This window comes from Hemitrygon akajei, chromosome 32, assembly GCF_048418815.1.
Source record: "Hemitrygon akajei chromosome 32, sHemAka1.3, whole genome shotgun sequence".
NCBI lineage: Eukaryota > Metazoa > Chordata > Chondrichthyes > Myliobatiformes > Dasyatidae > Hemitrygon > Hemitrygon akajei.
Window position 1 is genome coordinate 36,436,026 of NC_133155.1, and position 19,554 is coordinate 36,455,579.

General features: G+C 48.8%; 1 protein-coding gene across 1 annotated transcript; it reads right to left on the reverse strand.

Annotated features, from left to right (window-relative positions):
- Positions 1 to 9,603: 9,603 nt before the first annotated feature.
- On the reverse strand, positions 9,604 to 18,686 carry LOC140719573 (mucosal pentraxin-like). Its single transcript, XM_073034281.1, has 4 exons — positions 18,578 to 18,686; positions 18,421 to 18,500; positions 17,864 to 17,868; positions 9,604 to 11,244 (listed from the first exon to the last, which is right to left on the reverse strand). Exons 2-4 carry the CDS (start codon positions 18,486 to 18,488, stop codon positions 10,637 to 10,639), a joined length of 681 nt encoding a protein of 226 aa, XP_072890382.1. The 5' UTR covers positions 18,489 to 18,500; positions 18,578 to 18,686; the 3' UTR covers positions 9,604 to 10,636.
- Between the last annotated feature and the right edge of the window lie 868 nt (positions 18,687 to 19,554).

Genomic DNA, 19,554 nt, shown 5'->3' on the forward strand with positions numbered 1-19,554 from the left:
AGTTGACCACCATACTACATCCTGGAGACTGAGGGCCGGGCTCAGACCTCAATCGCCTTTATACCGGGGTCTGTGGGAGGGGCCACTGGAGCAGTCAGCAGGGGGGCGTGTCCAGACAGGTATATGTAGTTCACCACATTCACCCCCCCTTTGTTTTAAAAGAGAGTCCCCATGGGGCGAAGTTTCTTACAAGTATATTTACAGGTTAAGTCTATCAGGTGGTCGAATCTATCGCTGCGATCTACGTAGCACCGGCTGTGATTGCACAGGTGCCGGTGGTGATTGCACTGGAGACGGTGGTTGTGCTGGTTCCGGCCTAACTGGAGGTGTCAGCCCACTAGGCGTCAGTGATCCCTCATGCGTGTGCGAGGTGCCTGGTATATGCGCGTACGAGACGCCCGGTATAGGAGTGTCGTGAGGAGTCTGTGTAGGGCTCGGTGTGCGCGGTGTCACCTCGGGTACAGGATTCATAGTTACCGTGGAGTGTTCGAGGTAGTGGTCTGCTGCTCCTGTGGGCGCCGGGTCGCGGACGGAGACCGTGTCCTCCCGCCCATCAGGTAAGACCACGTAAGCATACTGGGGGTTTGCATGTAGAAGGTGAACCCTCTCAACCAGTGGGGAGTATTTATTGCCCCTCGCATGTTTCCGGAGCAGCACTGGCCCTGGGGATGTCAGCCAAGCCAGTAGGGTGGTCCCAGTGGCAGACTTCCTGGGAAAAGAGAATAGGCACTCGTGAGGGGTGGCATTGGTGAACGTATATAATAGGGAGCGGATAGAGTGGAGTGCCTCTGGGAGGACCTCCTGCCATCGAGAGACCGGCAACCCTTTTGACTTAAGGGCTAAAAGTGTGGCCTTCCACACTGTGGCATTCTCCCTCTCCACCTGTCCATTTCCCCGGGGATTATAACTCGTGGTCCGACTAGTAGCAATGCCCCTAGCTAGCAGGTACTGGCGCAGCTCGTCACTCATAAAGGAGGACCCTCTATCACTGTGGATATAGCAGGGATATCCGAACAGAGTGAAGAGCTGGCGCAGGGCTTTTATGACGGACGTGGTAGTGGGTGTCGGGGCAGGAGATAGCAAAGGGGAACCACGAGTACTCATCGATAATATTGAGAAAGTAGACATTGCGGTCGGTGGAGGGAAGGGGGCCCTTAAAGTCAACACTCAGTCGCTCAAAGGGGCGGGTGGCATTGATAAGTTGCGCCTTTTCAGGACGGTAGAAGTGCGGTTTGCACTCAGCGCAGACTTGGCAGTCCCTGGTCATCGTCCTGATGTCCTCAAGGGAGTACGGCAGGTTCCAGGCTTTCACAAAAAGGTAAAATCGGGTGACCCCTGGGTGGCAAAGATGTGCATGGAGGGCGTATAGCTGGTCGAGCTGTGCGCTGGCACACACTCCCTGGGATAGGGCATAAGGGGGCTCATTGAGTCTGCCAGGCCGGTACAGGATATCATAGTTGTAGGTGGAGAGTTCTATTCTCCACCGCAATATTTTATCATTTTTGATTTTGTCCCGCTGTTGGTTGCTGAACATGAACGCAACTGAGCACTGGTCGGTCAGCAAGGTGAACCTTTTGCCGGTGAGATAGTGCCTCCAGTGCCTAATAGCTTCCACTATGGCCTGGGCTTCTTTCTCCACCGCGGAGTGCCGAATTTCAGAGCCTTGAAGGGTACAAGAAAAGAATGCTACTGGCCTGCCTGCCTGATTGAGGGTAGCAGCAAGCGCGAAATCGGAGGCGTCACTCTCTACTTGGAAGGGAATGGTCTCGTCCACCGCATGCATCGTTGCTTTGGCAATGTCCCCTTTAATGCAGCTGAAGGCCGCGCAGGCCTCGGCAGAGAGGGGAAAAGTGGTAGACTTGACCAGGGGGCGGGCCTTGTCTGCGTAATGGGGGACCCATTGGGCGTAATAGGAAAAGAAGCCCAGGCACCGTCTGAGGGCTTTGAGAGTGGTGGGAAGAGGGAGTTCTAACAGGGGGCGCATAAGGTCGGGATCAGGGCCAGTAACCCCGTTTTCCACGACATACCCAAGGATAGCGAGTCGGGTGGTTCCAAACACATACTTGTCCCTGTTATAAGTAAGGTTCAGGGCTTTGGCCACTTGGAAAAATCTTTGGAGGTTGGCATTGTGATCTAGCCAGTCGTGACCACAGATGGTGATGTTATCCAGATAGGGGAATGTGGCCTTCAGTTGGCACTGGTCCACCATCCGGTCCATTTCCCTCTGGAAGACAGAGACACCATTTGTGACACCGAATGGGACGCGCAGGAAGTGACAGAGCCTGCCGCCCGCCTCGAAAGCAGTGTAGGGGTGGTCCTCCGGGTGGATGGGGAGCTGGTGATAAGCGGATTTCAGATCTATGGTCGAGTACACCTTGTACTGAGCTATCTGATTGACCATATCCGCGATGCGGGGTAGGGGGTACGCGTCAAGCTGCGTGAACCTATTGATGGTCTGGCTATAGTCCACGACCATCCTATTTTACTGCTCGGTCCAAACAACAACCACCTGGGCCCTCCAAGGACTTGTGCTTGGCTCAATGATCCCCTCCCTGAGCAGCCGCTGCACCTCTGACTGAATGAAGGTCCTGTCCCCCGCGCAGTACCTCCTGCTTTTAGTTGCCACAGGTTTACAGTCAGGGGTCAGGTTGGCGAACAGCGGTGGGGGAGGGATCTTGAGGGTGGAGAGGCTGCAAGTGGTGTCAGTAGCGCAGCTGTCGGCATGGTGTGGGTGGGATGTGTGGGTCGGTGTGTGTGTGTGCGGTCAGTAATGGGGTATATGACGAAGTCCCACAAAACTGAGGATTCCTGACAGTGAGTGGTGGGAGGGGCCCGTCATATGCCATAGTCACACTTTCGAGGTGGCTCTGGAAGTCGAGCCCCAATAGCACAGGCGCGCATAGTTGAGGCATGACCAGTAGCGCAAAGTCCCAATATTCCGTGCCCTGCACCACCAATGTCGCTACACAACCCACCCGGATGTCTGTGGAATGCGACCCAGAAGCCATGGTGACCCTCTGGCTTACCGGCTGTGTCACGAGTCTGCAGCGTTGCACCGTGTCCGGGTGAATAAATCTCTCAGTGCTGCCCGTGTCAAACAGGCAGCTAGTCCTGTGTCCCTCCACCAGGATGTCCATCATTGACCTTGCAAGCTGGTGTGGGGCGTGTTACAGATTCAGGCAACAATAAATATATGAGTTAGGCAGGGGTTTCTATAACAAATAACACATTTATTAAACACTGAAAATAAACCCCCCAAAAGTAAACAAATCACTAACGTAACCGGAAATCAGCTGCTGTGCGGCAGCTTAAACAGTTCTTAAAGAAATGAAGCTTAAACAGTTCTTAAAGCGATGTTGCAAAAACAGTTCTTCAAAGTAATATTGCCAAAAGTTCAAAATGCTCACAGTCCATTTAAGGGAGAGACTTTTAAGACGATTTAAATTCTCTTTTCCATCATGTTGTTTCGGTTCCCAAATCAAACTCTTTCCCATGAAGAATTTACGAAACGAAACGGCTTAAAGGCACTGACCTTTTCCTTTAGAACACTGTTCTCAATCCTTTCTGATATTTCACAGGGGTTAACACGAGAACAGTCAACGAATTCCTTCCGAATAAGGATCAAACAAAGTCGAACCTGTTTCACCGTTGAAATCGATTCTCCTCGATCTTTAACTCCCGAACTCCGATCTTCACTCTCCACTGATTCTTAACTAGCAGTATTGTAAAGAAACTGCTGGCAATGACATTTTAAACTTTAGGCATTAGATAAAACTTCATCTTTCAACTAAACTGCGTCATAACATTAAATCACGCAGTGGCATGAAGTCAACATGGCAAATCCAGCCACGAACTGCCCCTCCTCACAGGGAGGGGTCCTCCTTTTATACCCTGTAAAAAAAAACTGTCACATGACCTCTACTGGCGGGAAAATGATGTCACTCCACCATCACAAGACCATTACCTCAAGTCCAGTATAGCTTCAACTCCAGTCACGTGACAAGGGTACGTAACAGGCGCTTTGGTCGAGGGTTACGGTGGCCAGAGTTGAACTGCCGTCTTGGTGCCCGGTAAGCACCGGTGGGTAGGGGGCGGGGCATGTTGGCGCCGACAAAGATGGCAGCCCCCATGCCTCGCACGAGGCGGGCAGGCAAGATGGTGGCCCCCATGCCTCACACGCAGCGCTGCCCGAGCCCGCTCGTGGTTCAGACTTACAGACCTTGGCGAAATGGCCCTTCTTCCTGCAGCTTGAGCAGATCACTTCTCGGGCCGGGCAGCGTTTTCGGGGGTGCTTTTCGAGTCCGCAGAAGTAACACTGCATGGGCTTGCGACTGGCAGCAGCTGTGGTCGGGTTCGGGGAGTTCGTGGAATCGCGACTGGCAGCGGTGTTGGCGAATTCGCTCGCGGGAACCGGCGGCGGTGGGGTCTGAGGTGTCGACGGAACAGGCGGGGGATCGCGCGGCTGGACAGAGTCAGCGTTGTGCAGAGCAGTCTCCAGCATGTCGGCCGTCTCGATCGCCGAGCGTAGGGTAAGATCGGCATTTTCCAGCAGCCGCTGGCGCACATACAGTGACCTGATTCCTGTAACAAAGGCGTCTCGTACGAGGAGCTCCGCATGCTGTTCCGCCGTGAGTGTTTTGCAATTGCAAGTCTGCACGAGTGTCTGTAGGGCTCGGAGAAACTCGGCGCTCGATTCTCCAGGCCATTGCCATCGCGTAGCTAAGCGATGTCTTGCATTGACGGTGTTCACCGGCCACAGGTACTGTCTTTTGAGGGCGTCCAGTGCCCCTTCATAGGTCGGCAGGCCTCTGATAAGTGAGTAAACTTTCGGGGTGACCCTCGAGAGGAGAATTCGGTGCATAACAGCGGGTTCAGTTGCACTAACCTCCTCCAAGTATGATTGGAAGCATGCAAGCCAGAGTTCAAAGGCAAGAGCTGCTTCAGGGTTTTGGGGGTCCAAATCCAATCTTTCCGGACGTAAAACGCTTTCCATGTTTTAAAACTTCCAGTCACCATCAATAACTCTCTCTGAGACGTAAAGGCGAGATATCGGCTTTTATTGACTGGAAGAAAGAACAAGCAGTAGTTGACCACCATACTACATCCTGGAGACTGAGGCCGGGCTCAGGCCTCAATCGCCTTTATACCGGGGTCTGTGGGAGGAGCCACTGGAGCAGTCAGCAGGGGGTGTGTCCAGACAGGTATATGTAGTTCACCACAGGGATAATGTCTTTCCAGACAAGGAGGATCACTCTGGGACGTGAGACTCATGGCCGTGAATACAATCTCAGGTTCTGGGGCCTCCTCAGTGTTGGCTGTCGGAGTTGACTCTGAGACAGCAGGAAGTGGCTCTGTCAGCTCTGGACTCCTTTCTTCTCCTTTTCTCTCTCTGGATCTAATTTGATTCCTTTTCCTTTCTCACATTCCTTCTCTCCATCTCTTCCTTCCTTTTTCTTCTCGTTTGTGCATCTTGCTGTTGGGAAAGTGCATTTAGTTCACAGGAGTATTCAATTATTAATCCTTCTATTTCTCCCTTTACGATCTGATCTCTCCTTCTGGTTTCCACATCCACAACATCTTTTGACAGATCCTCTGTTTCCATACCTCCATTGACTCCTTTCTTTTTGGCCATCTATTGATCCATTGGGCCTTGATCTTTACAAGTGGATTTTGTCTCCCATTTCAAGTTAATGCAATAAACAGAATGCACACAGAGGAGATTCTGGTTCTTTATACTCAGAAAAGCCGAATGTTTGCAACTTTCTTGAAGCTCATTGAACTCTCTTCCAGCTTAAAGCAAAACTCATTTCACATGTAACTGTCTTGAGTGACGCTTCCGAAGTTTTCTCAGACATGTTGCCTACAAAAACAGTTGTATTTGGACCAGTGCTTTCCTCACTTTCCTGCTTCCTCTGAGCTGCATGGTCCTTCCTTGGTCCAACATGGCTTGCAACCAGAGGCACAGAGATCGGCTCTAGTACCTGTTTGTCCTCCATTGGGCATGGTGCTTGGCATGGAGACAGTTGTGGCATCATCCAGTACCTTTCTGAATTCACTTTCAGATGGCCTCATTGCAGGGGATGTGGCATGCAAATGGAGAGTGGATCTCCAATCAAGTTGTGGTTGTCCTAGCTAATCACATAGAAATATAGAAACATAGAAAATCTACAGCACTATACAGGCCCTTCAACCCACAAAGTTGTGATGAACATGTTCCTACCTTAGAAATTACTAGGCTTACCTATAGCCCTCTATTTTTCTAAGCTCCATGTACCTGTTCAAAAGTCTCTTAAAAGACCATATCGTATCTACCTCCACCACTGTTGCCGACAACCCATTCCACGCACTCACCACTCTCTGCGTAAAAAACATACCCCTGACATCTCCTCTAAACCTGCTCCCCAGCATCTTAAACCTGTGTCCTCTTGTGGCAACCATTTCAGTCCTGGGAAAAGACTCTGACTATCTACATGATCAATACTTCTCATCATCTTATACACCTCTACCAGGTCACCTCTCATCCTCCGTCACTCCAAGGAGAAAAGGCCGAGTTCACTCAACCGATTCTCAGAAGGCATGCTCCCCAATCCAGGCAACATCCTTGTAAATCTCCTCTGCACCCTTTCTATGGCTTCCACATCCTTCCTGTAGTGAGGCGACCAGAACTGAGCACAGTACTCCAAGTGGGGTCTGACCAGGATCCTATATAGCTGCAACATTACCTCTCAGATCCGAAATTCAATTCCACGATTGATGAAGGCCAATACACAGAGTCAACCTGTGCAGCTGCTTTGAATGTCCTATGGACTTGAACCCCAAGATCCCTCTGAACCTCCAAACTGCCAAGAGTCTTACCATTAATGCTATATTCTGCCATCATATTTTACCTACTAAAATGAACCACTTCAGATTTATTTGGGTTGAACTCCATCTGCCACTTCTCAGCCCAGTTTTGCATCCTATCAATGTCCTGCTGTAACCTCTGACAGCCCTCCTCACTATCCACAACACTTACAACATTTGTGTCATCTGCAAACTTATTAACTCATCCCGCCAGTTCCTCATCCAGGTCATTTATAAAAATCACTAAGAGTAGGGCTCCCAGAACAGATCCCTGAGGCGCTCCACTGGTGACTGACCTTCATGCAGGATATAACCCATCTAAAACCACCCTTTGCCTTCTGTGGGCAAGCCAGTTCTGGATCCACAAAGCAATGTCCCCTTGGATCCCATGCCTCCTCACTTTCTCAATAAGCCTTGCATGGGGTACCTTATCAAATGCCTCACTGAAATCCATATACACTACATCGACTGCTCTTCCTTCATCAATGTGTATAGATAGATAGATAGATAGATAGATAGATAGATAGATAGATAGATAGATACTTTATTCATCCCCATGGGGAAATTCAACTTTTTTTTTCCAATGTCCCATACACTTGTTGTAGCAAAAACTAATAACATACAATACTTGACTCAGTAAAAAAAATATGATATGCATCTAAATCACTATCTCAGACAGCATTAATAATAGCTTTTAAAAAGTTCTTAAGTCCTGGCGGTTGAATTGTAAAGCCTAATGGCATTGGGGAGTATTGACCTCTTCATCCTGTCTGAGGAGCATTGCATCGATAGTAACCTGTCGCTGAAACTGCTTCTCTGTCTCTGGATGGTGCTATGTAGAGGATGTTCAGAGTTTTCCATAATTGACCGTAGCCTACTCAGCGCCCTTCGCTCAGCTACCGATGTTAAACTCTCCAGTACTTTGCCCACGACAGAGCCCGCATTCCTTACCAGCTTATTAAGACGTGAGGCATCCCTCTTCTTAATGCTTCCTCCCCAACACGCCACCACAAAGAAGAGGGCGCTCTCCACAACTGACCTATAGAACATCTTCAGCATCTCACTACAGACATTGAATGACGCCAACCTTCTAAGGAAGTACAGTCGACTCTGTGCCTTCCTGCACAAGGCATCTGTGTTGGCAGTCCAGTCTAGCTTCTCGTCTAACTGTACTCCCAGATACTTGTAGGTCTTAACCTGCTCCACACATTCTCCATTAATGATCACTGGCTCCATATGAGGCCTAGATCTCCTAAAGTCCACCACCATCTCCTTGGTCTTGGTGATATTGAGACGCAGGTAGTTTGAGTTGCACCATATCACAAAGTCCTGTATCAGTTTCCTATACTCCTCCTCCTGTCCATTCCTGACACACCCCACTATGGCCGTGTCATCAGCGAACTTCTGCACATGGCAGGACTCCGAGTTATATTGGAAGTCTGTTGTGTACAGGGTGAACAGGACCGGAGAGAGTACGGTTTCCTGCGGCGCTCCTGTGCTGCTGACCACCGTGTCAGACCTACAGTCTCCCAACCGCACATACTGAGGTCTATCTGTCAAGTAGTCCACTATCCAATCCACCATGTGAGAGTCTACTCCCATCTCCGTTAGTTTGTGCCTTAAGATCTTGGGCTGGATGGTGTTAAAGGCACTAGAGAAGTCAAGGAATGTAATCCTCACAGCACAACTGGCCCCATCTAGGTGAGAGAGTGATTTGTGCAGCAAATACATGATAGCATCCTCCACTCCCACCTTCTCCTTATACGCAAACTGAAGAGGATCCTGGGCGTGCCTGGTTTGTGGCCTCAGATACTGTATTATCAGCCTCTCCATGGTCTTCATCACTTGCGACGTCAAGGCAACAGGTCTGAAGTCATTCAACTCCTTTGGTTGTGGTTTCTTCGGTACTGGGACAATACAGGATGTTTTCCACTGTCTGGGTACTCTTCTCTGCTCCAGGCTCATGTTGAAGATGCGCTGTAGTGGTTCTCCCAGCTCAGTCGCACAGGCCCTCAGTAATCGTGGGGAAACTCCATCCAGTCCAGCCGCCTTGCTGGTACAGATCTTCCTCAGTTGACCTTCCACCTGTGCAGCCGTAATCCTGGGCATGGGCAAGGTCTCCTGTGAGTGGCTATTTTCCTGTGAGGGAAGTAAGCCTCAAAAATATAGTCACATCCTCAAAAAATTCAGCCAGGCTCGTAAGGCACAACTTGTCTTTAACAAAGTCATGCTGACTATTCCTAATCATATTATACTTCTCCAAGTGCTCATAAGTCTTACCTCTCAGGATCTTCTCCATCAACCCCACAATGTTGGTCTTTCTGTTTTTACCACATACAAGCTCAATGTGGCTTGTTGGTTGTTGTATTTCACAGTTCTGGATGTCATTCCCATAGGCGTTACTGTTTTCTAGATGCTAACTGCATTTCATTGGCTTTGTATCTGTACTCGGCACAATGACAACAAAGCTAAATCTAATCTAATCTAATAATCTATTATTAAAAGCTTGGATTGATAGGATCTTGATTAGTAAGAGCATCAAAGCTTATGGGGAGACGACAGGAGAGTGGGGTTGAGAGGAATAAAAAATCACCCATAATGGAATGGTGGAGCAGGTTTGATGGGGTGAATAGCCCAATTCTGTTCCTATGTCTTATGGTCTTTTGTGTTGATTTAATGATGGGAACTGAGAGTGAGCTGAATTTTCACTGAAGACCACACACAGACACACACACAGAGTAATAACCACACACAAAATCATTTTTGTTTTGATGCTAATTTACTCAGCTGAAAAACAGCAGTGTTACAGTTTAATCCCAGTCACATGTGGCACAGTACATTCTGTGAGCTTTCCAAAGCCTGGTGTAACAAACAATGTGACAGAGAGAGAGAGAGAGAGAGAGAGAGAGACTAATAATTCCCATTGATGCACCATCAATAACTCACGCTGAGACTTAGGAAGTGAGATATCGGCTTTTATTGACTGGAAGAATAAACAGCACTACATCCTGGGGGAAATGAGCGGAGAGCAGCAGCCCACAGTCGCCTTTATACAGGGGTCTGTGGGAGGAGCCACAGGAGCAGTCAGCAGGGTCTGTGGGAGGAGCCACAGGAGCAGTCAGACAGGTATATCTAGTTCACCACACCCATCAGCACAAACAAAGTCACCTTCCACCACTGGGATTTCCCCAGATTCCATGTCTGCCCATCACCATCACCACCCCTGCCCCAGACACTTCATTGTCTGCCTGTGGGTGTCAGGGTGAGGGCAGAAAATGTCCCTGCCACTGCTCTGTGCTGGTGCACCTTTTAACCGGGATGAACTATTCCCAGTGGGATCTGAGGAAGGGGCCAGCAGAAAGGATGAGGAGAGGAGTCTGGTTAAAGAGGGAGGGCTCGTCTGTCCTGAGCAGTTGTTGTAATTTCCTCGTGTTAAATGAGGCTCAGTGAGTGGGATAGTACTCTGGAGTTTACATCTGATCCCTGTAAACATCCTTCATTGCTCTCTGCACCCCATCCAACTCCCAACGTGTGACAGAGAATGAGCGAGACTCTTCTACACTGAGTCTGAAGCCATTCTCCAGTCAGTGAGAGTTGATGAGCAACTGGAAGGACTCACTGAGTGGTCCCTTACCCAGACATGAACAGCCCTTTATTCGAGAATCAACTTCACTATATCTACTGATCATCTGATTTAGAGAGAAAAGATCGGAATGAAAGGTCATATTCAGTAAGACTGCCTTGGGGAGAAAGTGCTCCCTGTGAACATTTGTATCCTTTTGTAGCCAAGGCACTAAAATATGCAGTCATTATTGTCCTTGATTGTCACCGTCCCTCCTGATACGTGGGAAGTTGTTCCCCAGTTGATGATGTTGCCTCCGGTACAGAAACATCCCTCATTTGCTGTCTCAATCTTACTGGTTTCAAGCACAAAATCCCACATGTTAACATCAGTTATCTCCCCAACAAAGGACTGTTGTATGTCAAAACCTCCTCCAACACTGTCCTGATCCTGACCAAGAATAAATTGACCAGAACCTTGCACAACATAACCCTTTCCAACAATTTTCTGTAGAGAGCGTTTCCCATTTACCCAGATGGTAACCAAACCCTCTTTAGACTCCCAGGTTACACAGATGTGTCTCAACAAGGCATCCATTTTTGGAAGGGAAAACTCTGCAATCTCATTGTATATATACAGGGTGATGTGTCCATTAGCTGTGTACCAAATCGAAAGTTCATTGTCATGACCTGACGTTGCATAGGAGAATAAACTGTAACTGCGGGTCAATTCAGAGGCTGCCCTGAGGCAGACAGTAAAGGCGGTCAAATTGGTGAAAGACGATGGGAAAACTCTGACATAGCTGTCGTTTGATTCCGTTTCAAATATCAGCGATTTCCCTCCCAGACGTGTAAAACATAAAGAGTTAGATGTGGTTAAGTCACAGTTTGAAATGTCACCAATGGTCTGTGTTTGTGAGGTGGGGCACTGTCAGAAAGAACAAATCTCTTTACTCGAAGCAGGAGTTGTTTGTGACGTGTACTTGGCTGGATTTCATGGCCGCATGAAGTAGTAAGTATTACTGGACTGGTATATTACTGGGATATTAATCAGAACCAGTGGGGCACCCACAAATGGCCCGATCATTGAATTCCGACACCATGAACTTGTACCCTGCCCCGATGTCCTTGCAAAGTATCTCCAGAAACACCTGGGCACTGAGATGTTCTTGTTTGCATCAACCAAACAGAAGACAATTTAGGGATGTGAACATAGAACAGAACAGCTCTGGATAGGCCATTCAGCCCACAGTATTGTGCTGATCTTGATTATAATTCACATTAAATGTTCCCCTCCTGTTCAACCTTCTTCCCTTATTAGATCCCCCCTACCTCCAGCCATGGCCTGAGAGGACATCATCTCCTTTACCCCTCTGTCTTTTCCAGCAGTCCCTAGCTAGGTGTCCCAGTCATTAGCACACAAGGCAAGTTCTCCATCACAATCCTGAACAATTGTCCCTGGAACATAAAATGCTCGCAGTCCTGGACGTCACTGGTGTTTGTTTCAGAAAACTGCCCCATTAGCACCCAAGTCCCAATTGCTTTATATGTCAGAGATTATTCTGGAAATAAGAAATTATGTGAATATAGCAGATTATTAATTCAAAATGGAAACAGTCTAGAGTTCTTAATGTAAATTGCAAGCAGTAGACAGTCTGGAGTTAAAAGGACAGCTTTGCAAACCACATTGTCTACAGAGAACACACACAAAATCCTGGTGCAACGCAGCAGGCCAGGCAGCATCTATAAGGAGAAGCACTGTCGACATTTCGGGCCGAGACCCTTGGTCAGGACTCCTTCGTCAGGAGTATAGATGCTGCCTGGCCTGCTGTGTTCCACCAGCATTTTGTGTGTGTTGTTTGAATTTCCAGCATCTGCAGATTTCCTCGTGATTGTCTACAGAGCACAGGTTTCTGGCCACAGCAGGGGCTGGATGCTGAGAAATATGGTTTGCAAAGTGAAGTGACTGTGAGACATTGTCATTTCCATCAGGCAAATGTAAAACAATGGGGGTTATGTTCATTTGCCTGTGTCAAACCTGGCAACATTATTATTTGAATGTGAATTTGAATTTATTTAAATCTTACATCCATCCCAGAGCGTGAGGGAGTAAAACTCTGTTAAAAATCTGTCTCAGAGCCTTTTGGTCCTGTCTTTAATGCTGTGGTGCCATTTGCTGGACGGAAGCAGCTGAAACAATTTATGGTTGGGGTGAATGGTGTACCCCATGATCTTCTAGCACCCCCCATTGCACCTGCTGGTGTAAATGTCCCCAATGGAGGGAAGTTCTCATCCACAGATGATCTGGGCTGTCCGTACCACTCTCTGCAGTGCCCAGCGATCAAGGTTGGTGCTGATCCCATACCAGGCAGTGATGCAGCCAGTCAGGATGCTGTCAATGGGACCCCGTAGAAGGTCTTGAGGATTTGGGGCCCATGCTGAACTTCTTCAGTCGCCTGAGATGGACGAAACACTGTTGTACCTTTTTTGCCATACAGCCGGCACTTACAGTCCAGATGGGAACTTTGGTGATGAGTATACCCAGGGATTTGAAACTACTCACCTCTCAACTCCAGTCCCATTGATATTGATCAGGGTGAGCCTGACTCCGTTCCTCCTGTAATCCACAATCAGCTTTTTTGATTTTCGGATTTTGAGGGAGAGGTTGTTGTCCTGGCACCATTGTGTCAGGGTGTTAACCTCTCCTCTGTAGGCTGTCTCATCACCACTAGAGATAAGGCCGATCAGTGTCGTGTCATCTGTAAATCTGATCAGCAGATTGAGCTGTGTGTGGCAGGACAGTCGAGTAGAGGAAGGGACCCAGAACACAATACCGGGGGGCACCTGTGTTGACGGTCAGAGGGGCAGAGATGAGGGAGCCCATCCTTACCACTTGTCAGCAATCTGATAGGAAGTCCAGGATCCAGCTGCTCAAGACTGGTTGAGCTTCTTGTCAAGTATGGAGGGAATTATAGTGTTGAAAGCTGAACAGCACTCTAATCCGTGCATCCCTCTTCTCCAGGTGAGGGAAGACAGTGTGTAGTGGTGTGGCTATGGTGTCATCGATAGACGGGTTCTGTCAGTAGGTGAATTGTAGGGGGTCCAGTGTGGGCGGTTACGTGCTGCAAATGTAGTCTTTAACCATTTATTAACAATTTATTATTAACATTATGACAGTACATTGCACCATTGTGACTGAGTTGAAGTTACAGAGAGAGTGTAGTACAATACACACTGACAGGCTTGTCACACCAGCTCACTCTCCGTCGGCCCCACCAGACACTCGGTTCACAACTGTGGCACCAAGTAGCTCTTTGCATGCCACAGCAGCAACTCTCCGGTACACCATTTCAACAGGCCGGTAAACCGGGTGAGAGTAGCCGGCAGGAACCCCTTCCACTGGGAATGACTCTGACCCAGTGATGGTGGAGGAAGCCCAAAGGGGACTGTGGGGTCTGGGAGCTGAGGGTGCTCACATGTAACCATATAACCACATAACAATTACAACACAGAAACAGGCCATCTCCGCCCTTCTAGTCCGTGCCAAACGCTTACTCTCACCTAATCCCACCGACAAGCACTCAGCCCATAACCCTCCATTCCTTTCCTGTCCATATACCTATCCAATTTTTTTTTTAATGACAAGATCAAACCTGCCTCTAGCACTTCTACTGGTAGCTCATTCCACACAGCTACCACTCTCTGTGTAAAGAAGTTCCCCCTCGTGTTACCCGTAAACTTTTGTCCCTTAACTCTCAACTCATGTCCTCTTGTTTGAATCTCCCCTACTCTCAATGGAAAAAGCCTATCCACGTCAACTCTATCTATCCCCCTCATAATTTTAAATACCTCTATCAAGTCCCCCCTCAACCATCTACTCTCCAAAGAATAAAGACCTAATTTGTTCAGCCTTTCTCTGTAACCCAGGTAACATTCTAGTAAATCTTCTCTGTACTCTCTCTATTTTGTTGACATCCTTCCGATAATTTGGTGACCAGAACTGTACACAATACTCCAAATTTGGCCTCACCAATGCCTTGTACAAATTTAACATTACATCCCAACTCCTATACTCAATACTCTGATTTATAAAGGCCAGCATACCAAAAGCTTTCTTCACCACCCTATCCACATGAGATTCCACCTTCAGGGAACTATGTACCATTATTCCTCAATCACTCTGTTCTACTGCATTCCTCAATGCCCCACCATTTACCATGTATGTCCTATTTTGATTAGTCCTACCAAACTGTAGCGCCTCACACTTATCAGCATTAAACTCCATCTGCCATCTTTCAGCCCACTCTTCACTTCCCTTCTCCTTCCGGGTGGCAGAGTCATTTGTAAATTGATAAATTAGCTTACTACTGTCACATGTACTGAGGTTCACTGTGTTTTATACTGTCCCTGCATAGCAATTCATCAGTTGAGGTAGAACAAGATCAAACAATAACACAATGCAGAATAAAGTATAACAGTTACAGAGAGAGTGCAGTACAGGTAACAATAAGACACTCAAGGGCCACGATGATGGACATTATAAAGTCAGGAGTCTGTTGTATTATGGTAGGGAACTGTTTGATAGTCTTATCACAGCGGGATAGAAGCTATCCTTGAGCCTGGTGGTCGTGCTCTTGGGCTTTTATATCTTCTGCCTGACGGGAGAGGGGAAGAGAGAATGTCTGGGGTGGTAGAGGTGTAGGGAGAATGTCAGGGGTGGGAGAGGGGAGAAAGAATGGGGTGGGAGAGGGGTAGGAGAGAGTGTCTGGGGTGGGAGAATGTCTGGGGTGGGAGAGGAGTAGGAGAGAATGTCTGGGGTGGGAGAATGTCTGGGGTGGGAGAGGGGTAGGAGAGAATGTCTGGGGTGGGAGAATGGAAGAGAGAATGTCTAGGATGGGAGAGGGGAAGAGAGAATGACTGGGGTGGGCAGGGGTAGAGAGAATGTCTGGGGTGGGAGAGGGGAAGGGAGCATGTCTGGGGTGGGAGAGGGGGAGAGAGAATGTCCGGGGTGGGAGAGGGGAAGAGAGAATGTCTGGGGTGGGCAGGGGTAGAGAGAATGTCTGGGGTGGGAGAGGGGAAGGGAGAATGTCTGGGGTGGGAGAGGGGGAGAGAGAATGACTGGGGTGGGCAGGGGTAGAGAGAATGTCTGGGGTGGGAGAGGGAAAGGGAGAATGTCTGGGGTGGGAGAGGGGTAGGAGAGAATGTCTGGGGTGGGAGAATGGAAGAGAGAATGTCTAGGATGGGAGAGGGGAAGAGAGAATGACTGGGGTGGGCAGGGGTAGAGAGAATGTCTGGGGTGGGAGAGGGGGAGAGAGAATGTCCGGGGTGGGAGAGGGGAAGAGAGAATGTCTGGGGTGGGCAGGGGTAGAGAGAATGTCTGGGGTGGGAGAGGGGAAGGGAGAATGTCTGGGGTGGGAGAGGGGGAGAGAGAATGACTGGGGTGGGCAGGGGTAGAGAGAATGTCTGGGGTGGGAGAGGGAAAGGGAGAATGTCTGGGGTGGGAGAGGGGGAGAGAGAATGTCCGGGGTGGGAGAGGGGAAGAGTGAATGTCTGGGGTGGGCAGGGGTAGAGAGAATGTCTGGGGTGGGAGAGGGGAAGGGAGAATGTCTGGGGTGGGAGAGGGGGAGAGAGAATGTCTGGGGTGGGAGAGGGGAAGAGAGAATGTCTGGGGTGGGCAGGGGTAGAGAGAATGTCTGGGGTGGGAGAGGGGAAGGGAGAATGTCTGGGGTGGGCAGGGGTAGAGAGAATGTCTGGGGTGGGAGAGGGGTAGGGAGACTGTCTGGGGTGGGAGAGGGGAAGAGAGAATATCTGGGGTGGGAGAGGGGAAGAGAGAATGTCTGGGTTGGGAGAGGGGTAGGGAGACTGTCTGGGGTGGGAGAGGGGAAGAGAGAATATCTGGGGTGGGAGAGGGGAAGAGAGAATGTCTGGGGTGGGAGAGGGGTAGGGAGACTGTCTGGGGTGGGAGAGGGGAAGAGAGAATATCTGCGGTGGGAGAGGGGAAGAGAGAATGTCTGGGTTGGGAGAGGGGTAGAGAGAATGTCTGGTGTGGGAGAGGGGTAGAGAGAATGTCTGGGGTGTGAGAATGTCTGGGGTGGGAGAGGGGTAGAGAGAATGTCTGGGGTGTGAGAATGTCTGGGGTGGGAGAGGGGTAGAGAGAATGTCTGGGGTGTGAGAATGTCTGGGGTGGGAGAGGGGAAGAGAGAATGTCTGGGGTGGGAGAGTGGTAAGGAGAATGTCTGGGGTGGGAGAGGGGAAGAGAGAATATCTGGGGTGGGAGAGGGGAAGAGAGAATGTCTGGGGTGGGAGAGGGGTAGGGAGACTGTCTGGGGTGGGAGAGGGGAAGAGAGAATATCTGCGGTGGGAGAGGGGAAGAGAGAATGTCTGGGTTGGGAGAGGGGTAGAGAGAATGTCTGGTGTGGGAGAGGGGTAGAGAGAATGTCTGGGGTGTGAGAATGTCTGGGGTGGGAGAGGGGTAGAGAGAATGTCTGGGGTGTGAGAATGTCTGGGGTGGGAGAGGGGTAGAGAGAATGTCTGGGGTGTGAGAATGTCTGGGGTGGGAGAGGGGAAGAGAGAATGTCTGGGGTGGGAGAGTGGTAAGGAGAATGTCTGGGGTGGGAGAATGTCTGGGGTGGGAGAGGGGAAGAGAGAATGTCTGGGGTGGGAGAGTGGTAAGGAGAATGTCTGGGGTGGGAGAATGTCTGGGGTGGGAGAGGGGTAGACAGAATGTCTGGGGTGGGAGAGGGGAAGAGAGAATGTCTGGGGTGTGAGAATGTCTGGGGTGGGAGAGGGGAAGAGAGAATGTCTGGGGTGTGAGAATGTCTGGGGTGTGAGAATGTCTGGGGTGGGAGAGGGGTAGACAGAATGTCTGGAGTGGGAGGGGTCTTTACTTTTACTGCCTGCTTCACACCTGCTCATTATCCCCACTCTGTTCCTGTCACATGGTCAGTTTTCAGATCAGATCAATGAAAGGGTGTGGGATCTTCAGAGAAAGTGCAGAAGAATTTAATTTGGGTGTTGCCTGAGTTGGAAACTATTCAGCAGGAGGAGGGGTTAAAGAAACTTGAATTATTTTCTTTGGAGGCTCAGAGGCTGAGAAGGTTCCTGACAAGTCAGTCAAATCAAGAGAGGCATAAATAGTGTAGATATTCAGAGTCTGCTTTGCAGGTTGAAATGTCAAATACTAAGATGCCAAGGTTTAATGTAAAAGGGAGAAAGTTTAAAGATTTGTGAGACAGATTTTCTTCTTACACAGACTGTAGGATACCAGGAATGCACTGTGGGGGGAATTGAATTGACTATATTTCTTCCGTCTTCCACATACATGAGTAGTAAAAATCTTTATGTTACGTCTCCATCTAAATGTACAATCATAGTAATTTATAATAAATAGAACACACACAATAGCAAAGCTAAGAGGCATTCAGACCGACACATCAACAGGCAGGGAGTAGAGACATACACATCCTCCACAGGCAGATGTGATCAGTTTAGATCAGCCGTGGATCTGACGAAGGGCCGATTACTGCACTGTACTGTTCTATGTACCATCCATTTATCAACCTGAGAAAATAGGTTCTGACCTGAAAGTTTGAAGACAATTAAGTGACTGTTTCAGCATTTGATCAGGATACAATACATCTTCTCTCAAATTACCAAATAACATTTCCTGCTGATGAGTTTATCCAGAACACTGGTTCACACCCACCAAGGGTTTGAATTGTGTGTGTGTCCCATTCCTGTAGTATCTAACCGGCTGGGGGAGAACCTGGAATCTCAGGACCACAAGATGAGGTCAGATTGGGAATGGAATCTGGGATTTGCTGCCCCACATGGAGGGAAGCCTGGAGAATGGGGTTGAGAGGGGTAATAAATCAGCCATGATGGAGTAACAGAGCAGAATGGGTGTGCTGAATGGTTTAATTCTGCTCCAATGTCTCGTGATCCTCAGTACCACTGTGCTAAGATGCACCCTGAATGGTGTTTGCACACAGGAATATTTTATATCAGAACAAGTACATACCTGCACTGTCAGATCCCGGCAGGTAAATGCAGACCATGAACACAATGGGGATGAAGTAATTCATCCTGTCTCCAGCCTGTTAAAACAAAGCATCCCCAATTAACTCCCATTCGTGTGTGTCAGCAACACCCAGATAGTCCCTCTGGTACTCACAGTGATCCGTCTCCAATGGGCCAGCCTCACCTCAGGTGCATCCAGTACCCTGGGCACGAACGGCTGGAATTTATATTCTGCTGAGCTCGGTCAGTCAATTGTAGGGAGGAACTGAGGGGCGGAGCAAACTCTGCTGCCGTTCAATACTCAGAGAACTGGCTCTGGCCTCAGTGTTCACATCAGCACTACGTTATCAGTCAGCACCTGAGAATTGCCAGGAATGCTGAAGCTTACAAGAGATGAAATATCACAAAATTAGCTAACAAGACATTGCCTTTTTTTAATTCAGTGAAATAAATATAAAACATCTGAATAGGGATTGATAAGTGGGCAGGTTGACAAAGTGAAGCATTTTAAACTACCACTGGGCGATTTTGTCTGTCAGTTGAAATTGAACTCTTATGATCAAATCCATTGTCCAGAAGAAGAATCTTTACACAGTGATTGCCTGGGAAGCATCCACACTCCAGACTAACCCCAGTCATGCTTTGCCATCACAACAGCCAAACATCTTACTAAAGAGTATGTCCAAATGCATTTTGGCTGTTTGAAGTCAGTGCTCCAGCTCAACAAGGAGAGCTCAACCATTATGTCTGACACAGTGTCCAGGTATTGACAGTCAAGGTCTACAGCAGCAAAGACCACAACACCCCCTTCTGCAGTCCCAGCACAGCAAAGACCTCAGTGAAGAGTTGCTACTAATGTCAATCCCATCTGCACTGACATGGACAGACTGAACTTCCATCCATCCCAGGACACACATCTGGCAAACCAGTCTCCACAACTCAGGACACTCATTCAGGAGCCACAGGTGCATTAGATGTGGCTTGGTATCTGACTCATCACGATCAAGTTGCAGCAGGACGAAAACAACTTGACAATCAATCTGCTGGTTATCTGTCCTGGAACGTCTAAATCTCAACCCCAGCGAAGAGCTCGACCTCCTCAGTAAATGGCTTGGTGGGGAATCACTGCAA